The sequence below is a fragment of the Podarcis melisellensis genome (assembly GCF_964234715.1).
Source record: "Podarcis melisellensis genome assembly, chromosome: 7".
In the NCBI taxonomy this organism is placed as follows: domain Eukaryota; kingdom Metazoa; phylum Chordata; class Lepidosauria; order Squamata; family Lacertidae; genus Podarcis; species Podarcis melisellensis.
The window spans coordinates 79,187,037-79,212,295 of record NC_138539.1 but is presented as its reverse complement, the minus strand read 5'-3'; the positions used below and the strand labels follow the sequence as shown (position 1 = coordinate 79,212,295).

The window sequence follows — 25,259 nt, the reverse complement described above, 5'->3', positions numbered from 1 at the left end:
TCTATCCTATAGTTACTGTGCTCAAATCTCTCTTGCCCTTTATCCAGACAGCTACATTTGTTGGCAGCTTTCAGGAGTCTGCAACTGCTCCCACAACTGAAAGAGCACTAAGCAGTTGTAAGTTTAAGCTTTTTCATGGAGTATTAACATTCTGAATTAATTGTGCATTGTATTGGCAATCTTTTTCCCTAGCCCAGAGAGCTTATGTTAAAAGAGTACGTAAAAGTAGAAATTCTTATTAGCATCTTGCATTTCTCCTGCTGCTTCAACTGTGAGCATATATAAAGATTATGTTTTCTATAAGAGTTTTTAAATGGAGTTAACTGATTGCCATTAACTTGAATTAGCAACTGCACCTGAAACTGCAAGTCTGAATAGTGCAACCATTTGTGTCTGAATTCAGACTAAAGAACAAATCTTTTTTTAAAAAAAGGTTACCAGGGCTGTATTCAAAGTAGTGTTAAGCAGGTTGTTTTGTCAGTGCAAGGATTTATCCTCGTGTAACAGGAAAAAACCTCTTCCTCTGGGCCCCCTAATTTGTTCTGGGTCTTTCCCCAACCCTCTGGGACAGCTTTGGGTATGGCATGAGGGGTGCAGAAAAGGAGGGAAATCCCATTGCACTAGCTCTAATCCTATTTCTAGCACAGCTGTTTAGCTCAATACTACCCAAAGTGAAATATTGAGCTGGAGGACTGAAACTGCATATGAATGACATTTTATTTTAGAATCAGTGAGAGTCTGAGTACTTCCTTTTTCTTTGTAGTCCACACACAATCTAGATCTAGTGCATATTTTTGCTCCTGAAAAGTGCATTTTGAAAAACGGGTTGGTTCATTCCAAAATAAAAGTTCAGTGCAGATTGATTCTGCATTTCCCCAGTGTGTCCATTTGAAAACAGATGAAGGTGGTTCTAGCAATGGGGGAGTGTATCCACACCTTCCCTTCTTCATTCACCCAGGGCATATGCAGGGAGGAAAAGGCGTTGATAATCTAATCAATGGAGGTTTTTCAAATGCTTATCCGATAACCACACCCACCCACCCTTCTGGATGGCAGGATTTAGAGTCAATCAAGATTGAAAGCAGCATGCTGAGGATGACCATGAACAATTCCAGAGTGACAAAAAGTATGCTTTGGTACTACAAAGGGATTGGTGTGTACGCAGCCTGAGCCTTATGTCCTTAGTGCACATGTATGAATTGCATCGCGGTGGCCAAAATGGCCTTCAGATGTTGGACTATGGCTTCCATAATCCCTGGCCAATGGCCATGTTGGCTGGGACTGGTGGGAGCCGGGAGCCCAAAAACATCTGGAGGGCACGGTGATGTAAACCCTCAAATTCTAATGTTGAAGCATGTTCTATGAAAATACTGCTGCTAACTTTTACTCAGTTTTACTCAAAAATAGTGAGGCCTTTTCTGTTAGTTAGAGATTCTATTTCTAACAATTCTGTAAGGGCTGCCACCCATTTTGCAGGTGGCAAAGTAAGGCTGAGAGTCTGCTGAGGCATGATTTTTCAAATTATTTGGCATGATTTTTCTTTTATTACCATGAGGAAATTAGCACAGGTCTCAGTTCAGGTAAACAGAAGCTTAAGGAGTTAGGGGCACGTTCAGAATGTCAGCAATACTGGGCACCTCAGTAATGAAATAGTTTTAATGCAGTTGTGAACAATTATTATCAGAAGCCCTTTACCTGAGAAATAGGAAGGAAAAGATACCTTGAAAGGAAAATCTATATTCATTTTATAGAAATGAAGTTATTTCCCATGGATTGCAGTAGGACTTTGCACTTAATGCAGCCCTTTGAAAGGATATTATTTGTAAGAATCAGGTGCTTGGTTTCTGCAGGAACATTTTGGTTGCTTTTCCATTTCTAGTGACTCATTGGTGCTCAGAGAGCACCAGTGATATAAATTAATAATGATAGAAAAGCAGTTTCCAAAGTGGTTGTTTGAATCTGCTCTACGGGGTTTTGTGGAGTTGGGCATGCCTATGTCTTAATTTTTGTACTTTAAATTACCTAGAAAGTCTAGGAGTGTTCTGAAGTTATGTAGGCCTAAGAGTGTTAGGGGTTGGGTGTTCCAGTTACAGATAGGTGGCCGTGTTGGTCTGCCATAGTCAAAACAAAAAAAATTCCTTCCAGTAGCACCTTAAAGACCAACTAAGTTAGTTCTTGGTTGGGTGATCAGACAACAGTAAGGATCTCCAACAGAGCCCATTGCTGATCAATTCAAAAGGACATGAGCGCATGATAAGGACGGGAAAATATCAGAAGTTCAAATCAGAAATGTCCCTAAGAACAGGGCAAGTAGAGACACTGCAAATGAATGCCTGACATTTTCACTTCTTTCATAATTTTGCATTATTGTACCCTGTCGCTATCTAGGTAGAAGGACTCTAAAACAGGGCTCCAGTTAGGAAAGAGGCAACCAAAGAGCACAGCTGTCCATAAAATACCTGAGTGTAATTAAAGCTGCTTAAATAGATAAACATGCAGCTCTCCTCCTTCTAGAATATTGTTTGGGTGCCATGAAGCCACTGATCATTAAAACTGTACCAGATGTTCTGCTATGGATTTTGTTTAATTGCTTGTATGAAACTTCTTCATAAACATTCTTGGATAAATTTAACTGACTGACATGTATTGCAGAATATTTAACTGGACTGCAAAATAAGACGAGGGAACTTTTTTTATACCGCTTACAGTAATTAAGTTGTTGTTGTTGCAGCTGGCTGACAGACTACATTATTACACAAACCATCAACCCATCATACAACAAATGACAAGTGGGGGAAAATGTTCTGAATGAGCAATAATGGCACTAGATGTTTGTCTTGTTCTGTCAGTCCAATTACAAGGGCTTGATGGTTTAATTGGTCTTCAGACTGTTAGCTCCCTAGCGTCTATAATTTTAGCCTGTGATAGATTTTTACCACTCGACATATTTCAGTGATACTGGCAAAGCAGACAGACCTTCTGCTGGAGATTATGCCTGATATGGTCTGCTAAAAGCATTTCTAAGAATATATATACTGTGACTATTTATTTATTTACTTACTCAATCATTTTAGTTCATAATCTGTCCTGTTGCTAGTTCAGGATAGGAGAAGCTTAATGACCAGAGTTTTACAGCAGAGTTGGGAAACTGAACCCTCCTATGGCTGGCAAGGCAACAACAGATCTTTAAACTATTATTTCTGCTTACCATAGACTCTCACAAATTACCATTAATGTAATCATATTTATAACTCTCAAGCATTCTATGTAGGCTTGCCACTGGTGATTATTTGGAAATTGCATGTGATGGCAATGAGTGGCTAGGAGGAAACTGGATTCATTATCCAGCGTTTCAATTAGCTTCCTATAGCTTTCCAGGCATAACTCAAAAGTACTGCTTTAATCTACTTGGCACTAAATTGTATGAACATTACATCCTAGAACCCACCTTCTGCCATAATTAGCTTAAATTATCCTTCTGAGCAGGGATAGGGAATATGGATAGACCAAATTAACTTTCCATTAAATTTCAGTTAATATACTGCAAACAAAATTTTGCATAGCTTCAATTTCTAAGGAAAAGAAGTAACTGATCTGTATGTGTATTTGCCAACCATTCAGAGAGACATATTCAGGGAGCACCAGTGACTGTGTGGGAAGGAGAGGGTTAACTTCCTTATTTTAGGATTGAACCAAGCCATAGCATTTTATAGTTCTTGGTAGTGGCGCCTGCCCTGTGGAACACCCTCCCATCAGATGTCAAGGCAATAAGCAACTATCTTACTTTTAAAAGACATCTGAAGGCAGCCCTGTTTAGGGAAGTTTTTAATGTTTAATGCTGTATTGTGTTTTTAATATTCAGTTGGGAGCCGCTCAGAGTGGCTGGGGAAACCCAGCCAGATGGGCGAGGTATAAATAATAAATTTTATGATGATGATGATGATGATGATGATAGTTTAGTGGTTTTTTGACTGAGGAGTGTGTGTGATCTGTCCTGAAGCTTCAGAATATGAGAGTTAAAATAAAACAAGTAGAATTCACAGTGGTTTGAAAATAATAAACTTTTGTATTGATATTTTTTATTCTTTTTTTTGTAGGACATATTACTATTACACAGTATTTATTAAACTATTATCCTGGCCTTGATATTGAGAAAAGGAATGTCTTTGGATTTACTGCACTCATGAAGTCTGCAATGCAAGGCCGAAGTGAATGCATCAGAGCTTTAATGTTGGCAGGTATAGAAAAATCCTATGCTTCATTATCCTCATTCCCTTGAACTACTGTAAAGACTACTTCTAAATGAAGGACTGCAGTTCTTGATATTTACTCTGTTGGCAGCCCTGCCTACTCTAATTACAGATTAGACAAAGAGAGAGAGAGGGAGAAAGAAATGCAAAACCATTGTTTCTTATTGTTGTTTTTCACCACTGAATTTTCTACAAATGGATCTCATTAAGTAAACTAAATTCATTAATTTATTTATAAACATGAATATTCTACCATATTTTGCAAAAGCAGTACCAAACATGATCTAGGGCAGCTGAAATTTCTTTTCAGTGCCTGCAGGGTTTACATACTCAGTTTAAATGAAAGGCATAACCCAGTGAACTTGTACTAACCCTTGCAAAAATAAGTTTGCATAGTACAGAACTTTCATAAAACACAATAGGAAAAGCAGACAAAGCAGCTGAATTAAAAAAGACTGTATTGTGTGCCCATCTTCTGATGTTACATAAGGATGGAGCAGAGCCTCTGAAGTTGACTTTAAGTGGCAGCAGGCTCGCGTGCTTATTTTTTAAAATTTCTATATCACTCTTCCAACTGGGGGCTGAGGGGGGGCATACAACATAATTAAGACAGTGTTACTAAATATCTGCAATAACAATAAAAAACTAAAAACACACCTCTTGAAAATTTACAATTTTTATTCACAGGGTTATTTCAATAGCTCATGGAGACCAGAGTGTTTTTTGTGTATTTCAGGTTATCAGGAAATGGGTTAATAGCAAAGTGATGTGGAGATGGGCTATTACTTCTGCTCATTTTAGGGAAGCTGTCAGGATGGCAGCTACTGGCCAGACATTATATTTAGAAATAATTCATGGATTAAGGACTGCTCAGCAATTGCAAGAAATAATGGAGCTTGTAGAGTGTTAAAGAGGATGAAACATGGATTTATTGCCAAAAGGCTCAGGAGAAACAGAGCTAAGCTATTGCGGCCTTATTTTGAGAGAGTATCCCTAAGCCAGGGCAAACCATAGTGATTACTTATTGCTTTTAGCAAATATTACAGAACAGGAATTCACACGAGATACAAATATGTTCTTCTATTCAAATACCTGAAGGCTCCCATTTGTTAAATATGGTTTAACATATGGTAAAATGGTAAGATACACAATTTCAACCCATCTAAAGGCAATTTCACAAATATTCTCAGCTGCAAATTTCTCCTATGCTAGTTAGGTTGCTGTGGACTCCCGCAGTTGTTTGAAATATTTGTAAAACTAGAGCCTAACCCCACTTTTCTTGGGAGTCAGCCCCATTCATTCAATAAGATTTACTTCTGAGTAGGCTATTACATGACCAATTTACTCATACTAAAATGAGTCGAAAAATGAAGCTATGAAACATCTACGTTAATATTGCCGTTTTAAAAAAGAAGGGCCCAAAAGTTCCTATAAACTTGGAGCTTTTCTGATGTTTTGCTGGAAATCTCAGCTCAGATACTTCAAGCATATTTCATTTGCAGATAATATTGCAATATGTGTAGCGGTATTAATTTAATGGAATATTAATATTCCAAACTGACTGGGATGTTCAGGTTACTTATTCTGAAAAAAAATCCTGTTTGTAATATTAGATTTCTCTCTGGAAAATCAGGTCTAAGTGGAGATGGACACGTTTCTTACCAGCTGATTTTCAGATTCAGTGTAATTCAGAATGATTGAAAGAATGCCATGACACTAGGAAGGAGGACTTGAATATTCATGTGTGACCCAGGTAGCAAAGTACCTAACCTCATTTATGTTCATGTGGGATTAGTTTTAAAGAAGTCACTGCAATACTTCAGTAGTGTTTAAAGCAAATCTTGTATCCCAAATAGATTTCCTGAGAAAGAACATACAGCAAAAAATTGACAAGCTATTAGAGAAGACTTATTTGTGGTTACTGTGCAGATAATCTTCAGTATTTTCTATCTACAGCTTTACTGGTAGAATTTCCCCATTTAGGCAGAGAGGATGCTGGAGCTGAGAATACCATATTCCGTTCATTTCTTTTCTTAGTCCTACGACAACAATAACACAGAAAACATTACCTGAGCTCTGTATTGTTTCTACTATTCATTCCATTTGTATTATTTATTACTTGATTCAATCTTTGTGTTCCGTGGGATAAATGTTCATATTATCTTCAGAGTCTCTTTCAGTGATGGTACCAGCACACACTCCAAGGTATGCTCCAGTCACCCATCTGTGCGATTGGAGAGAGATCAAACAGGAAAGACAAGTTGTTTACCAGTAAATTGCGTTATTTGATTGGTCATCTGTGCAGTCACAGCTCATGTAGTTTCTTCACTGCTGGTGCCGTCAGTTCGTTGAAATCATCATGGCAAGGCTGAAGGAACTGAACAGGAGGTAACTGCCTCACCTGTTTCAGGCCAACCCTTCTCCCTGAAAGGAGGGGACAGGAATACTAACCCCCTGACTAACATATTATAAACTCCTGAAAACGTTTTACACTCAAGTGTGACTGCACAGATGGCCACCATTACAGGTAAACAGCCTAATTTTGGTGCACTTGATCCTGAAATACAATCTTAAGAACAGCTGGGAATGCACACACATGGAGTAGCAAAACTTCAATGCCTAGAGGAGGAAAAGCAGTCAACTACTTTGAGTTCGCCTGAGATAAAACAGCAGAAAATTACATGAGGAGGAATACATAATGCCATTTTTTGTTGTTAAATAAATATAAAACAAAAACACAGCCAACATTTTTTATTTAGCAGAATATAGAGTAGTGTGCCTTAGCGAACCACATCTTCCCATCACCTTTCCTCCTTTTCCTGTCTGGCATTGGATGGTTTTAGATAGATATACCTTTCACTGACTCTTATTCTAGTCAGATGTAATCTCAAATTAACCTCTTAACCATTCATGAGATTAGCCTAAATCCACAGATTTGGGTTTCTGGCTGTGCCATCTGGTGTGCTGGAATTGTTAGCAAACACTATTCACATCTCTTCCATTTGTCCTTTCAATATATTTTGTTTTTGTTTGTTTTTTACTGGTACTTTTTTGTTGGCTGTTTAGTATGTGTAATTTTGCTTTCATCTGCAAAATGAAAGGTCCATTGTAGACCTAACATTCCGAGTCTCCTGGCCATTCCCCCTTCCAGTCCATTTTTGGAGCTGATTGTGGTGTACAGTTTACATGGCTGGCGGAGGGGGGGAGAAAGAGGAGCATATGAGCAAGACTCCTTTAGATATCATTCTTTTTCTGAATTGCAGTCCTTCCATTAATTGTATATCTATCTGTTGCAAACCCTACACCTGTAATTTGCTACATTTAGAGATACTCTGCTTTCAAATGCAAGTGCAAATGTAATATAAAATGATTTAAAACTGAATATGTGTAGACAAATGTGGCCACAGCCAAATTTTATCTGGCCCTCTGGGGTGGGTTTGATGTTATGTCAATCGCAGTTCCTTTGCAATAAGATCATCACAAAGGGAAACACTTCTCAGCAGACTTTTGTTCCTTGCAAATATAGAAATAATAATAATCCATGCATTTTGCAATAGCATTCATGCAGTTTTGGGGATGTAACTGCATTTTGAAGTTTGAGGTTTTAAATAGCTGTATGTGAAATTTTGCTGTTCAACTAGGCATTGACATTATTTGCATTCTTCTGGGATTACAGAGGTCCTTTTGCCTTTTACAGAAACAGGAGAGATTAAAATGTAGTCCGCAATATCATTTAACAAATGTTAAAAACAAATGCTGAAAACAAATGTTGAAAAATAAAAGGCTGAAGAAAAGTAAAGGAGAAACTTGAGTGGAGATACACTTATTTAATTATGATACAGTTGTACCTTGGTTCTTTAACGCCTTGTTACTCGAACATTTTGGCTACCAAATGCCACAAACCAGAAATGAGTGTTCTGGTTTGCGAACATTTTTTGGAAGCCAAACGTCTGACATGGCTTCCAATGGAGTGCAGGAAGCTGCTGCAGCCAATCGGAAGCTGTGCCTTGGTTTTCAAAAATCAAATGGACTTCTGGAATGGATTCCATTTGAGAACCAAGGTACGACTGTATCTGTATCTACAGGAAATAGCTTGGATCTAGCCATGCCCACTAATATGGGGCCACAAACAGTTTTATGCAGAGTAATGTGGCCCTTAGTCTACAAAAGGTTACCACCCCTGCCATAGGCTGTAACAAAATAAGATAAATGGAAGTTTAAGTTTAATGTGAGGAGCGTGTGTATGGTAGAATCATGTTTTCCTAGGAACAAAACCTAGAAAAACCATTCATTCACAATACACTCTTCCACAACATTCTTTACTGGGGATTTGAATTAAATAAGTATTTAAAATACCTCAGAGATTATCACAAAACTGCACTTCATTAAGACTTTTGAGATTAATACAGTGTTTTTTAAAACTCCAACTCAATGAGACAATGAAATGCAAGGTCAAGCAGCACTTATTACTTGTGTTGTGATGATGACACATGTTAAACATCACTCTAATTTCTGACGGTGTAGCTATGGGGTCATAACAATATGTGCTGGCTCTCACTACAGTTCTGTACTGAGCAGTAAATATCTAAATAATTTGTGTAGCTAAAAAACCAAAGTAAAATTGGGTTGTTTTTATCAAAATATTAACTGACAGTCAAAATAAGAGTTGTCAAGCCGCTAAGGTTTCAGAGTTTCCTAATGCAATATCTTACAAAATTCAGGATATGCTTAGCTTTACCTATATAATATGGTCAGCTGCACTTTTAAAAAACCCCAATAATTAAAAAAAAACTAACTCTCTCTCTCTCTCCTTTGAGGGGCAAACATTTATGCCACAGACCCAGGCCGTGGATTCACATCTCAGGAATGGGCATGTTTCACAGGAAGAATAGAATCTGCCTATCTTATGCAAAGACTTATGGACAAGCCATGTGCTGAGCAATTTTGTGACCACTATGAGCTAGAATGGCCAAAGTTGAAAGAACTTCTTGCCAAGGCTGCAGAGCCAAAGACCTGTTTGCAAAAGATCTCGGAAGGCGTCAGATCAATAATAGCTTCCAGAGGTTTCAAAGGCCCTGAAGAAGATGGTGTCCTTGATCATATGGTTCGGGTGACGACAAGTCTAAGGAGCTCTTTTGTTGCCATAGCTTGTAGGACCGTGTGCCCTGGAAGTCCGCCTGGCATAGGGAAACGCAGGCCTGCTGTACAAGAGATCTTTAGGAAACAAAGAGCCAAGGAAATCAAATCTATGGATAGCAAAGACCATTTTAACAGCTATGAGAAGCTGTTTCAGAACTCCAGAGTTATGTTAGTCTCCAAAAAGAAGGAAAGGCGAGCCAGCCTCCAGCCTTTCAGTCTAAATGTACCTCAGGTTAGCATTGTGGTTCCAAGGAAATCAAGCTTGCTGCCACTACACTTGCTGAGAAGGAGCAGTGTGCGCCCAGGATTTGTCATCCCCAAAGTCCGAATCAACAAGGCGCCGCCACCTACTTTCCAGCCAGAGAAAGTCAGGCGAAAAAGCAGTGCCGGTGATGGGGCTTACCTGCAGATTCCTAAGTGGAGGTATAAAGCGCTGAAGGAAGAAAGGAAGAAGGCAGAGGAAGAAGAAAAGAAAAAAGCAGAAGCAGCTCAGAAACAGAAGCAAGGGTCTCCTGTGAAAAGCAAGACTTGAACTGAGGCTGAGACTCATGATAGCACAACTGAGAACAATAGAAAAGTCAAGTTGCTGTATTGGGGCCAGCTGAATGACACAATTTAAAGGAGAAGAAATCATCTAGAGAGCGATTGATATGGTAAAGTGTATATACGTCAAGAAATGTAAGGAAAGATTTAGAGAATCTGTGAACAGGTTTAAAATATGGGAAAGGTAGTTTTCTTGGGGTGGAAAACAGATGTCCCACAAAAGGGGTAATGGGATTAAGCTCCAAGAAGGGAGAGCTAATCTGGATATCAGACATTTTTCTATACATAAAAGAGTATTAAGCTACAGAGTATGTTTGCAAAGGAAACTAATATTAAAAATAGATTTCATAAGCACTGGCTTGAGGATAAGTGAAAAGACAAGTCTACGGATTTTGTACAAGTGTATTATGATTTCCCCATCCCCCACACTAAAGTAAAGGGCTTTAGCTTGATGCTTGCTTTTAAGAAAATATGGACATTGTAATGAAATTTCAAAAAACAAAAAACCAAATATTGAAAGGATGCAAAAAATCTCAGGGCATTTTGTAGAAAACCAACTTTATGAATAAAATGTTTGTAAAGCATTTCTTCTGAAAGATATGTTAATGGAAACAAAATGGTATGAAATTATATATTTTGTATTGAATGAGATTTTACTGTTTATTTATAAAAAGTGTAAAAACTACTACGAATTGGGTTAATTTCACAAAATGCAACATTTCTGAGGATCCTCCCCAGTTATTTTTCAGGATTATCCTCAACTTTAGGTTCTCCCACTTCTGTATTCTGAAACAGATCTGCAGCAAAATTTGCAACTTGCATACTCCCTGTTCAGGATTCCAGCTGTCACGTTCCTCATCCACACCATTTTTATTTATTTTTTGAACTCTCAACAGCCAGTCAGCATGCTGTGGCCACTGAACATTTGAGCATCCTTTGAATCCCTCCCGACTTCTTCCTAAATATGTTTTCTTCTTCTGCAGACCCCTATACCTGCTGTTACATTCCCAGCTTGCGTGTGGGCAGTGCCATTTTTGCTTTATAAGAAGCTGCACTCATTTCCTGAACATCAGAAATAGAGGGAATGGTGCTTCTTCCAAGAAGCTCAAGGCATTTTTAGTACATGCAAAAGTTCTGTTGAACAACACCATTGAGCTTAAAGTGCAAACATAACCATTCTGAGAAATAAACCCCACTGAGTTCAATGAATTTACTTGCTGGCAGGGTATAGATTTGATTCAGTTCTCATTTAAAGCCAAAGTTATCAAAACAAGAAATGGAATACAGCAATCGTTTGAAATTCACATGTATCAGAATCTGCAGTGCAGTTTTCCAAGCAGTGCTTACAAAAATGCATGTACCGGTATATAATTTAGGCAAAAGTGTGCATAAAAAACACTAAAATGCAAAAGGATTTGCATGAGGGGTTTTTTTTTTATGCAGACTGTTGCAGAAATGTGGAGAACTGAATCTAAGATTTGAAAAATGAGAAACAGAAGACCAAACCGAGAGACCGTTCCAGCACTACTTCCTGGTCTATATGGGACAGGAGCTTTAGCTAACCATGCATGCTTCTAGTATGGAAGACCATCAACTACCGGTAAATGAATGCATATACATTTTTGTCCATTTTTTAATCAGTTCTCTGCAAAACTAAATTGCTGATATGTATTAAGTTCTGCTATTACTAAAATTTATGGCATCCTAAAAAGATGTCGGTAATATTTTCAAATTATGCTCTCCCCTTTTTTGTAATTAGAGGGCAAGCTTTTAGATGCCCATGGCAAAACTGCCTATATGCATCTTTCTCTTATGCTCCAACAGAGATGATATATTTTTTCTTCACAGCCAACACATTATATTTACATATCAAATCAGTCAGTTTCTTTTAAAAAAATCAATTCTTACAAGCAAGTACATGAATTTGCACTTTGATTATCATCTAAAGGACAAGTTCAGCTGAAATGCACTATCACTCTCAGGGATGAATTTAAACAGTAATGTTCAAAGGGTGTAACCCATTTGTATGTGTATATGTTATATTTTCAATTATGTTAAACAATAAATTCTGTTTAAATTATGGCATGCCTTACCTCAGTTTGGTTTGGGACCAGCATGATCTTATGATCAGCTTCTAATACCATGAAATTGCCCCGCCCAGCTCCTACCTTTGCACATTCGACTAGGTCAGCTTCAGCCGCCTTTATGGTCAGTGCTCCATTAGTGGAGATTTGTAGGGCAGCCACTTGGTTGTCTCCCTCCACTTTCACAAGACATTATTAGTCAGATCAAATGTTTTCAGCTGAAGCGGCTTTTAGCGGCACGGTATTACTTCAGGTCTTGTAATCAGTGCGCCAAGCAGTGTGGACCCAGCCAGTTGTTGGGAAGTTCTGTGGTATGTCCCAATCCTTCCCTAAGGATTAGGCCTTCCCTAAGATTGTCTGCAGTCACACTGATTTCTATTTTTTAGAGGGGGTTCTGTCTCTTCTGTTTTTTAATTGGTTTATGAGCTGGGAGGGAGGCAGGCTAATATTCCATTTTCAGGTGCTTCGGTGTATGGTTTAGGGAAGTTTTTAATGTTTAATGCTGTTTTGTGTTTTTAAGATTTGGTTGGGAGCTGCCCAGATGGGCGGGGTGTAAATGATATATTATTATTATTATTATTATTATTATTATTATTATTATTATTATTATTATTATGCTGTTTGGCGAGTCCAAAAAAACTGAGCAAGTGCCTGCCTTCCACAAGTCTTTGCTCCTGCCTGCGGTCATGTGAGAGGACTCACCCATTCTGCTGTCCCCAGCATCCCACTCCTAAATCTACACTTCAGGTAAGCCTATCGTTCTTTTCAAAACTGTTAAGATGCATGAAGAGAGAGAGACCATTTTCTAGAATGCGTTACCTATATTTTTGCACAACACAATAAATCCGATTCTTACTGAAAACTTCAGGCAGAGCTTATAAAACATAGGCATTCTATTGATATCAAAGGGATCTTGATGTGCTTGCTCTTCAGTTGAAAGCCATAGTACCCAAAAGCAAATGAACTGAAGAGCTCTGCCAGATGATGTCAGAGGCCCATCTAGTCTCCAGCATCTTATTTTTACAATGGCCAACCTGATACCTATGGGAAGCCCTTAAGCAGGAATTGAGTACAACAGCATTCCCACCTGTGATTCCCAGTAACTGGTATTCACAGGCATATGTTACCTCTGACAGTGGAGGTAGGACATAGCCATCATGGCTGGCAGCTACTGAATGTCTGACCCTCCATGAATTTGTCCATCCACATTGGTTGCCATCACTGCATCTTGGTGTAGCAAACACAAGGAACTAGTTTCCCCCCTGTCCAGTGTTTTCCTATCAGCTTAATAGAACTTTAGCTGTATTGTGCCCAAGAGATACATGGAGCTCAGCTAGCATTGATGTACGTGTGTGTTTTTACAGTGAAGTCAAACTTTGCTTTTCTGTTATTGCTTCCTGAGTTTCAGTCTTCACTGATTTATTAGCAGTGCTATGCTACTACACCTAAAGTCAATATTTGAACTCCCTTTATGAGAAAAGAACCCTAGAAGCTAGCAAGCAAGCAAGCAAAAAATACTGTATCGCACAAATGTATGTTTGGCCACTGTTGAAGGATTTTGACCTTTTTACTTTGAAAGTTGGTTGTGATCTTTGCACAAGACATTATGCAATCGTTTTGTATTATGTCTAGGTATATAGACATACACTCTATTCCTGGATCTACTCCACTGTTTCAAACCCTTTGTAATACTGGGCTACACATTTTTCCTCTAGACTTTCCTAAAATGGAAGTCAATAGAAACCGTTCAATTTGTTTTTTGTTGCAGTGGCTTTAACTAGTTAATAGTTGTAGTGGTGCCTTATTTTCGAGTACAGTGATATAGTTATATCACCCAGAATACAATACATAACTGAGGCCACTCACGTTTCCTCAAACCCAAACCGGAGTCTAATTTTACATTTCACCAAAATAAATAAATATTTTGTTGTTGTCCCTGATGCTTCTGTTCATCCTCCCAAATGTCTATTTAATTTACAGCTTCAAAACAGCATCCAACTATCTGAGCAATAACTGAACACTGAGTTAATCACAGATTTAAAACAGAACCAACAATTAATTGCACCCCATGAGCTTGATTTTTTTTTTGCATAATTGTAGCCAGAACATTTTAGTTCTCTTAATTCTTTTCTACACCTATTAGCAACTACTGAGTGAAGATGTGCCCCGTATGTATTCTGCACTAAAAATAAAATTAAGATAAATTCCTCCCCCATACCATTAAACTCCTCCCTAACCAACAAATGTTTGAAAATAGTTTTGTCACTTTCTTTTTTTGTAGAATTTATCATGCAATTTTTACTCATTATGTTTTTTAATATATAATTTTAAAAATAGTTTTCCAATATAGCCCCAATAATAGCCAAATTATAACTAACAATTTCTTGATTCTGGTTTTACCAATCATAGTGAAGGGCAAGGAGCAATACAGGGAGGTTGCATCGCCAACTACTGCAAATTTCCCCCCACTCACATGTCTCTTCTGAATTTCAACTGGTGTGACTTTAGCAGAAAGGACTGCTGCTTGCACAAGTCCAGGCATTGGTGTGTGTTGGGGAGATGAGTGAAAATTGGGTGTCCCAATTTGCACAACTAGAAGCACTTTCCACTAAAGCAAAGCTGTTGGATATGACCCTTGAAAAGCAAAGAAAACTTACCTTATGGAGGAGAGAGATATGATGACTCAGGCCAAACTAACTCTAGCTGTTCCCTGCTTTGCTAAATGCCAACGAAATGGAGAATCAGGTATTTCCCTCATAACCAACAGAACCTTATATAACACACTAACAAATTGCCTATGTGCATTTTGGTGCCTCTGAGTTAATGAGAAATATGCTCAAACTGTATGTCTTTAAATCCAGAAGCTTTTACCTGTTTACTCATCTTCCTCTAGCATCAAACTAAAGGAACAAGGAGCAGAGCTTTTACACTAGTGGTGCCCTCACTATAGAACTGTCTTCCCAGCAAAGCCTTGCAAGGCCAGTTCTCTTTTAGGGTGGCTAAACAATGCTTTCTTCTCTCCTGCTCCCCCCAAAGATAAATTGTAATTTATGCTCAAACTGAATTTTAAATGGCCTTTCTGTTTGCGATTTCTCTAATTTTCATAATTTTTTTTCATGCTATTCTTATTCGTCTTTGATTGTTGTAATCTGCCATCAGGTTCATAGTTTAGTTGAAAAGTTAGAAATTAAGGTTGTAAGTCCTAAATCCATTGAAATTAATGGACCTAAGTTAGTCATGCCCATTAAATTTAATGGATTTACTTGGAGTAGAACTAACATTGGATAGAATATTATAATGGCAGGAAACAGGATTTCCCGTGTGATTCAGTCACAGATGGAGCCTTTGATGGGGAGATTAAGGCAAAGGCACCTGTCCTATTCAGGTACAACTAACCTAATTAAGTTGCCACCAGTCAAACAGCTGCAATGCAATCTTGCAAGCAGATAATTACTTTGGCAAAATCTGGAACCACTGCCAGCACCTGGACTCCTGCTCAGAACTTCCCATTATAAATTTTCCATTCTTTTTAAATTGGTGCACTGTGCAAAAAGTTGTTCCATTTTGTTAAACTTTTCCTGCGTCTTCTAACAGCAGCACAAGACACAGAAATTAAACATAACAGGAGTTTCCCCTAGCATAGAGTGGTGGAAACATTTTTTCAGTCTAGTTTTATAAAACGAAGCCACTTCTTGTGTGATAGATAGCATCTTCAGTGTGTTCTGTTTGTCCTGTACATATTTTCCTTTTGGGGGGGGGGCAGGGAGTTTACCTTGGAGATTAATAAGAATTAACTAGCTCAGAAAAAGACATTAAGCGTTGGAGGATACTAGTAGCAGCTGCACAGTGTTGGTGTCTTGTTTCAGCTATTCATCCATTATGCCAGCCTCCCCCAATCTAGCCGGAGTTGATGGGAATGGTTGCCGAAAGCATCTGAAGGTCACTAGGTTGATTAAAGCTCCATTATGCACTGGAGTGACATACAAAAGCAGCCCACTCTGTGTTGTAGCATATGCGTGTGTGTGTTTTTCTGCTGCACCAGGGGTCCAAAAAAATCCAATAGTTTTAGTAACACACTAGCAATTCACCTAGTACCATAGCTCTGTACATTTCCAACATATACAGAATAGCAAAAGGAGATGCTGTGCTTTTAATAAATGTTCCCCTAATGAGCTCAACTGAAGAGTTTATTTAAGGATGTTGTTTTTGTTCCAGATTCTTCCAGGTGTCACATTTGTCACATCAGTTGCAGGCTAATGTCCTCTCTGTTTGATAAACCATCACTTGTGGATGTCATCATGCCAGTTGATCATAGTATCATGAGCTCATGGTGAGGCAGCTCAGGTTAATTTCCCCCCCACAGAAAAAGCAACAGTGATTTAAAATGCAGTTATTCATCGTGCTGAATTTTTAAATGGACAAGGCTGCCACAAGGTATTCAATAAATATGGCTCCATTGAAAGCTAATCTAATGTTGCACCTGCCAGATAAAAAAAGATGCCAGATCTTAAAATTCAAAAGCAGTCGGCTTCCTTGTACAATAGGATGCAAGGTTTAATGCTACATACTGCTCTCCTAAATTTTGCTAAAACTGAGTGGATTCCCCAAGATGCAGTATTAGACTTTTGTGTAAAAAACCACTCCCATCTAACCTTGAATTCAACTCCAGTGATGTTTGTAATAGCAGTCAACCGTGACAACCAAGCAAGCAAACAAACAAACAAACTATACTTCCTCCAAATAAGATTTGGCTAACAATTCTACTTCCAAAACGCAATCCCAAATCTGATTGTATCCAACTAAGTTATACAGATGCATTACACACATACATTTTGTATACATATACATACACACACACATATGCTACAACACAGAGTGGGCTGCTTTTGTATGTCACTCCAGTGCATAATGGAGCTTTAATCAACAAAAAATGTATTACACACATACATTTTGTGTGGTGGTTCCATTCCCAGCCCCTGCACACATCGGCAGCAATTAAGCAGGCCTCACCCCATTACACCCTGACCACGTTCTGCCCTCTTCTGGGTCCAAAAGCACCTGCGGTCACCATCTATACTCAGACTAGACCCATGAAAATTTATGGACAAGTTAGTCATGCCTATTAATTTCAATGGGTCTACACCAGTGTTTCCCAAACTTGGGTCTCCAGCTGTTTTGGGACTACAACTCCCATGATCCCTAGCTAGCAGGACCAGTGGTCAGGGATGGTGGGAACTAGTAGTTCAAAAAGAGCTGGAGACAAAAAATAGGGAAACACTGGTCTACACTGATTTAACATTGAATACAACTGTATTGCATTAGCATGTTTTAAATAGAGGTAATAGGAGTTCAACATTATCCAAAGAATGTATTCAAAAACAGTGACAGGAGGAGTGCTTATTCTTACTACCACAGCATGGGTAATTAATGCAACGTTTTTACAATGCATTTTATGCCAGTAGTAAGGCTGTATAAAATTAGAAGAAGCCAAGTAGGTAAATGGATAGGTTAGGATGTCCTTGGTAGTCTTTCAACATATTGTGCTTTCTTCTGTTACAGTTTAGTAATAATGAATCTCTTTTAGGCTTTTATGAATGCAGGATATATTAATTTAATATTGGAGGTAACCCCCCCTGTGCCACTAGTGAGAATTTTTTTAAGGCTGGTCATATACATTTGGCTTGATTGGTCACAGGTTTTACAGGTCTGAATGATTCATTACAGATACACTTGACAATTTTTTTTATCACACATTGTTTGGTGATTGCCGTTTTGTGGATATTTGCAGTATTTCATGTTGCCATGGTCACAGCACATAGGTCTCTATTGGCCAGGCACAAGTAGTGAACAGGTTCCAATGACCCAAAGACAGTTATGAGCTGCAATTCTCCAGAAACTTTAATTCAGAGCTATTATTAAGAAAGAACAAGGTGCTGAATACAGTGAAAGGACACTACAGTCAGCAAACATAGCCTTGCCCTGTTGGGAATGGATGTATCCACTGGTATATTGACCTTAGTCAAAGCAGCCTTGCATGGGCAGCCATAAGCACCACCTCCGGCAGATAACATCACCTCTCCCACAATGCTTTTCAAGTCACATCAGTTTATCATCGAGTGTAGGGATGGAAACAAAACTGTCGCAGGTGTATGATCCAGGTATTAAGTGCTGGTTTCAGTGGGTCCAACAAATGAGCAAGTGAACTCCAGATAGGACCTAGGTTGCAATGCTAAACATACTGAAATGGGAGCAAGCACCGCTGGACCCAGTGAGACTTCTCATACATCAAAGAGTTGCTCATGTTCTCTTGATGATGTACATAAAGTCCAGTTTGATTTATATCCATAAAATACACCACATGTACAGTTATTGAGATGAGCAGACTTTCACAGACTAGATGGCTACATTGCACCTCATGACAATAACATTTAAATTATATGTGTGTGTATGCAAAAGATTTTATTTATTATCTAGCATTCAGTTTTCATTTGTCACAAGGTAGTCATTTCAATGGCACTTCGAGAAAGAAGAGTTTGCCTCATAAGCTACACACGCTGAAAGTTGATTTCAAAAAAGGCAGAATATTTTTTTCTGGAAACGAATTAGAACCAAGTCATTTAAAGCCAGTAACATATTTGCCTTAGGTTTCACTTATTGTTCACATGGCTTATTCTGGTCAAGTTAAGTATCTCTAGGACTTCAACTGTTTTATGCACAGAAATCTGATAAGCATATACGTACATGAAATAAGTATAAGAATACCCTTTAACATTTATCCCTCTAGCATTCTATTTCCAGTGGGCAGCCTGATGATTTTGAGTGCTCACAAGCAGGGCATGAAAATGATAGCCTTTTCTCCATCACAAGAGTGATATTCCTCCTCCATACACGGAGTTCCAATTTAGTTACCATGGATAAGCACACGAGAAGCACACTCCATGAATGTTTTCCTCAGCAGAGAGACTCTGCCACTGAAATGCCTCAAGGGTTTGAAAACATTTTTCAAAGTTACATGTGAAAATAAACATCCAAACAAGAGAACCATTTAGATTGCAACTATTTAGATACAGAGAGCAGCAAATCAACTCCATCTAAAGAACTCTAGGCAGCATGTTGCTCCTATTCACCAACTATTCCCGTGTTGATGAATCGGTGTCTAGGTAGGTAGGTAGGTAGGTTCTATGGCACAGTGACATCTAGGCCATACTGCACCAAGAACCACATGTATTAGGCAGTTTCTACTCATTTTTCTTTCTGCTCAATCATGTATTCATAGAAGAACCAGGCAACCATGCCTTAAAACGGATTGGCAAGGTTTACCTCGCCTGGGCTGGTTCACTCCAGCAGAGATCCCTCTGTGGGCCGGATTGCACGTGTGCCTGCAATTTCCAGTGTCTGCACCTGCACAGACGTGATTTCTGGCGTCTGCGTAGACGCGATTTCCAGTGCCGTGGAAGCGAGTCCTTGGTGGTGCCATGCCGGGTGGGCAGCTCAGTTTGGGGGTGGCTCATGGGCCGGTTAAATGACCCCCGTGGGCCACTCATGGCCCATGGGCCTTAGGTTGCTGACCCCTGCCTTAAAATGTGAGAAAAGCATCTAGATTCATGTCTTGACCAAGACACAGAAAGGTCCAGATGTTGCAGACTAGGTTGCTGAATTTACATACAAGCTGGAGAGCAGTTGTGGATGACACCCTAGCAACACATGTTCAAGGATCAAAGGAATGACCCAATGCAAGCAGCTACCATGTCCAATTTGTAGTTGGAGGCATTTTTCCACATGCAGTTCTTGTGTGACACTTTTGACTGTGAAGCAGATACTGATTTGTATTTGAAGAGTTTGCTGTTTGACCTAGTTTTCCTAGAGTTCTGTCATCAATTTAGGCATAACGATCAAGGGTAAAGAGGTTCCCTCTGTGCCCAATGGCAAGGTAGGCATCTTTAAACATTGAGGAAAATAGTAGTACGCAGCCCTTTATAAAGCTTTGACTTGTTTTACACACAGCGGCTGAAGAAACCAAACAGACCCCATTTCTGTTTTGTTTCAAAACCATGGCAGTCGTAAAATAATTACACATTTTTATTAAGCAGTATTTCAATGGGTTTTTATTATTATTAAACCTCTCTCCTCTTGCAGTTTTCTCATGTTATTTGTCATTAAAAATAAATGATTTTTCAAAGCCCAAGGGGAGTGGAAATCTTCCATGGTTGCCGGAAGAGAAATTGTAACAATGATTTATTAGCAGCCAACTTTTTCTGAAGTTATTAGAATGCACTGTAGTCTACAGGATTAAAAAGAAAAAGAAAAAAGAGTGGTGTGGTTTCACCATTTAAAAAATAAAGTACCTATAAAAATGTAAATGAAATTTGGGTACAGTATATAGAACCAAGTGATTCCGAAGTACATGGTTGTTTGCATGACCAGGGTTAGCTTTCACCATAATGATTTTTACATCACCCGCTCCCAAATCTAGCAGTGGATATCCTTATAGGCAGCTGGTGGAGATCTCCAGGTGTGCAATGCAACACTCATCTTGTTCCCCAATGAGTGTAATGGATCTAACAGATATATATGAGAATACACACCACCATCTTGAGACCACTTGCCACACACTAGAGCTAATTTACTCTGCTTGCTGTGATGAAATAAAAGGACAAGTCATTGCCCACCAGTACTTCACACGTTACTGCATTAACATAACATAGATCTTAAATTGCCACAGTAAGATTATTCAAGTTTGTATATGGCGGGGTCCTTCCTGGACTGCAGGCAGTTCAGATTGCAGGCAGAGCATTCAAACATGTGATTCACCTGGATCCTACAATTTGAAGCTATCTATTTAGGAATGGTTGTGCTGTCATATGTTATTCCTGCAGGCTTAAAATCTGTTTCAAGTTTCTGTACTTTCTGAGCATGTAGAAAGTGTAGCAATAGGTAGACCATCCAATCTTGTCATTTTAATTGGATTCTTGCCTCTTATTGCTCTGTTGTTGTTTTTTTGGAGGGGAATGTAGACTTTGGGCCAACCAGTTGGCTCATCTTTGGCTAGGCTGCGACATAAATCTTCTAAAGACCCACACTTTGCAAGAGAGATCTACCCATCTGAGAAATTTCTGGTCCTTTCATATCCTAGACTAAAATAAAAATAATTGCGCCGGCCCTTCCTCAAACATGTTTGAGAAACAACAAGAAGAAAATAATAAAAATAATTGCAAGGATGCCCTAAAAGTCTTACTCATACATTGAAAACCTCTCACCAGAAGAGGGCAAGCAAAAAGTAATACACCTCTTCCCCTTCCAATCTAATGCATTCCAGTAGTGCCAAAATCCAGAAATGAAAAAGTTTAAAATAATTATTCAAAGATCTAGGTTTCCCCAATCCCGTTACATTTCTATGACCATATTTTTTTTTTTTATTGGCAGTACACAGGGACATGTTTTCTTTCCAGCTGAGTTGTAGGACTGAAGACTCTTCCCTCCCCACCCCCACCCCTTTTTAACCATTCAAACCATAGGCAATTAAGGCAAAAGCATGAGATACCACTTTCAAAAGATCTGGTAGCACAAATCTCTTAATCATTCCATCCGTAAACACTATGGCTGGATCCTGGGACAGGAGTTTCATTTGCGAGGTTGGTGGATGTGTTGGTTGACATGTTGTGCGGGAGGATGCTTTTCCACAGAGGGATGCGGTTTCTGATGAGCCACCTGGGCTGCAGCTGGAGGGAAGTCTTTATCACCCTGATTAAAAAACAGACACATCAGAATGAAAAGAAAAAGAGAGAACACCTGTCTCATCTGCAAGGTGTGTGTGTGTGTGTGTGTGTGTGTGTGTTTGCTCCTGACATGCCAGAATGTCAGAGATTCTTACAAACTGTTTCTTGGGCTACAGAATATGAGCTTGTGGTTCGTATCAGCTTGCCCATTTCACAATATAAACATTTACCTGTTGTTGAAATGACCATGGTGCATACAAACTGCAGCTGACCAGATCAGTTAAAATGAGCTGCTCTACAGGAATCTAGGAAATTGGCTTAAAATGCAGGTTTTGCACATTTTACTACTTATGAAACATCATGGCTGCATAACTTGGCAAGCTGATGTGTGTGAATTTGCAGTATCACAACGAGAACTTCCTGGTAGCTGTATACTGCTGTCTACCAAGTGTGGGAAGACGGTGGCAAAGTCTCCCCATGGTATCCATTTTGTGACTGGTGCCCATAATCTTTCTCTAAATTTAAAATGTACATGCTATTCTGCACTATAAAGTGGACATCAACTAGCACCTAGTTTTTAAAGGGGGGAAGCAAGAAAAACTATATTCTGCACAGAGCATATAAGCGGCTCTCGCTTTTCTTGCTTTAAACCCTCCCGTCCCTCCTCCCGCTTCGCTGAGAAGCCAACAGAGTAAGTTGCGCAGCTCTCGCTGAATCCAGCAGAGCAAGAGCAATAGCTGCGCAGTGGCTCGTTCTACTGGCTTCCCAGCAAAGCGGGAAGAGGGATGAAAGGGAGCCCTTACAAGGGAGCGCTGAGCAGAGCCTGGCAGCGGCTCTTGCTGGCTTTTCCGGGAGGTGTGGGAAGGGAAAGAGGGCAGCCAGTCAGTCCCTTCTCCCACCTCACGGAAAAGCCCCCAAGAGCCGCACACACGCTCCGCGTGGCTCTTTAAAGGGAGTGCTGAACAGAGCCTGTATGCATCCCAGATGCGAATGCAGGTGGGAGGCTCTGCTCAGCGGTCCTTTTAAAGAACCGCGTGGAGCGTGTGTGAGGCTCTTGCTGGCTTTTCTCCCTCCTCGGGGAAAAGCTCCGCGTGGCTGTTTAAAAGGAGCGCTGAGCAGAGCCTCCCGCCTGCATTTGCTCCATAAGACGCACACACATTTCCCCTTACTTTTTAGGAGGGAAAAAGTGCGTCTTATGGAGCGAAAAATACGGTAATTTCTCCATTCCTTTTCCTTTTTGGGCTTTGTCTATCAGACTATGTGCCTGTGGTCAGCAGCTGTCTTATCTTTCAATCTTTGTACGGCACTTAATATATTAGGGACTTCATGTGTGAATGATGACATAAATTAAAAATGAGAATAGGAGACATCAGATCTAAACCAAAAGGAAGTTGAAATTCACAAGAAACTGGCAAAGCTTCCCTTGATTTTAAAACAGTTGAAAATGAACAAAGATGGAAACTCACCCTTGCAATGACTCCAGAAATGAACACAGTTGGTTTAGGTGGACTGGAAAATTAAAGAGGAATATTTAGCTATATAACTGAACAGTGCCATTTGATACAGCCAGAGGGCAAAAAGCCACAACAGATAATTCCAAAGACTTTATTACTCAGACTTTATAATCAATTCAAACGAACACAGCCAGAGACACTCTTGGAAACTAACATTCTCACAGCAATCTCCATGAATTATCTATTCAGCCCATCCTTGCTGTACTAGTTAATGTACCAGAGGTGCAATATGGCTGAGTTTGGAAGATTTATTCTTTGATGTTCCAGATTCAAAATTAAATAACACAGAGAGAATAAAGATGGAACCCCAAATAAGCAATGTGACAAGGCAGCAACAGGTCCTTCAGTCTACGTTCTCTGGGGTTCAAGTCATCCTCACCTTTTCTTTGCTTGGTGCAATGGGTGGTGGAGAGTTGTAAGAGGGCGGTGGAAGAAGTGGGCGGGTGGAAGGAACTAGGACTACCTTATCATCTGCTTTAGTGGGAGTTTAAAATGTGCTGTGGCCAGAATGGAAAGCGGTAATCCAGCTGGGTCCAGTTTTAGTAGTACAGTAAACATAAGGCAAATAATATTAAACCAGCCTTTAAGGCTAACACTACAGCATCAAAATCCAGGAAACCTAGCTATGACATTTCTGAGGAGGATGTTTGATTTACAAACTTTTCAAATTTGTGTTAAGCACTTAAACACACATGACAGTAAGAAAAAACGAATAGCAAACAACGTGTTAATAAAACATGAAATCCAGTTTCTGCACAGTATTTGCTTGCCATGACATTTTCTGAAAGGCTTCATAATGGCAAATCTGAATTTGAATGATTTCCTCACATATTCTCCCTATGACCTTTCAATTTTCACTGTTCTCCGTCGAACCATGAAATTTTGGAGCAGCATTTTTTTGAGAAGCACTTGCAGCAATCGGATTTATCCACCGGCGCTGCTCAAAGAAGATGTTTGTAATGAAGCCCATTGGGTCAAAGAAGTATGGGCTGGTTCTCTCTCTGAGACAACTTAGGAGACTTCCACGTGAAAGCCGTTTCAATCTAAGGGCAACCTCTCAGGAAAAGGAGGCAAAAAACCCCACCAAGAACACATGATTCTTCCTCAAGTTGGCTCAGGTGGAAAAAACAAAGCTGGAAAAAAACCATCTCTGACAACCAACTGGTGCCTTCCGTTGTGGTCATGAAGGTGTTTTTGAGTCAGTGGATGCCTCCACTAATGGAAGAGGACAAGCGACTTTTCAGATTCCCTTTGCTGCCTCAAAAAATCAGCTCCAGAGAGTTGAGGAACCTCCACATCAGAGTGGAAGTTGGCAAGAGGAGCTTGCAGACAGAAGGGCAGATTGACCAAAAAAATAAATAAACCACCTGCCCTTCTATTAGTGGTAAAGGGACCCCTGACCATTAGGTCCAGTTGTGGCCGACTCTGGGGTTGCGGCGCTCATCTCGCTTTAGTGGCTGACTTCTGGGTCATGTGGCCAACATGACTAAGCCACTTCTGGCAAACCAGAGCAGCGCACAGAAACGCCGTTTACCTTCCCGCCGGAGCAGTACCTATTTATGTACTTGCACTTTGACATGCTTTCGAACTGCTAGGTTGGCAGGAGTAAGGACCGAGCAACGGGAGCTCACTCCGTCGCGGGGATTTGAACCACCAACCTTCTGATCGGCAAGTCCTAGGCTCTGTGGTTTAACCCACAACACCACCCGCATCCCTTCTATTAGTGGAGACACTGTTAAATCAAAAGCCCTACCATAAGTGCAAGGTCACTGATTGGATTCCAATCCCTGATAGAATTTACTTCCCATGTGTCGGAGCCAGGCTGGGGCCATGACTGATTGGACCTGCATACAGACCTGGAATGTGTGTCTCCAAGCAAGTGTCTGAGATGAATTACTGGAAGTGAAGGCTAGATGACGCTTGCTTGCTCTGTTCAAGAATTTTTTTGGGGGTGGGTGGGTGGGACAGGTGACTAGTATTTATACCAGGCCTAGTCATTTCATAGCCTTCATA

At 39.7% G+C, this 25,259-nt stretch overlaps 2 protein-coding genes across 5 annotated transcripts in view; one reads left to right on the top strand and one right to left on the bottom strand.

Moving 5' to 3' along the window:
• The window catches only part of ANKRD33B (ankyrin repeat domain 33B), a 35,497-nt gene extending 23,485 nt beyond the window's left edge, over positions 1-12,012 (top strand). Inside the window, exons 3-4 of one of the 4 annotated variants that reach the window (XM_081920059.1) lie at positions 4,098-4,238; positions 9,089-12,012. In XM_081920059.1, coding sequence (XP_081776185.1) covers positions 4,098-4,238; positions 9,089-9,921 — 974 coding nt within the window. In that variant the 3' untranslated portion in view covers positions 9,922-12,012. Of the gene's footprint in view, positions 1-4,097; positions 4,239-9,067 lie in introns of all 4 variants that reach the window. The other 3 variants (XM_081920058.1, XM_081920061.1, XM_081920060.1) reach the window with 3 other exon arrangements.
• Positions 12,013-20,092: 8,080 nt separating this feature from the next.
• DAP (death associated protein) overlaps positions 20,093-25,259 on the bottom strand; it is a 41,509-nt gene continuing 36,342 nt past the window's right edge. Inside the window, exons 3-4 of the mRNA XM_081920107.1 lie at positions 23,199-23,241; positions 20,093-21,757 (exon numbers count right to left, since the gene is read on the bottom strand). Of these exons, the coding sequence (XP_081776233.1) occupies positions 21,638-21,757; positions 23,199-23,241 (163 nt within the window). The 3' untranslated portion in view covers positions 20,093-21,637. The remainder of the gene's footprint in view (positions 21,758-23,198; positions 23,242-25,259) is intronic.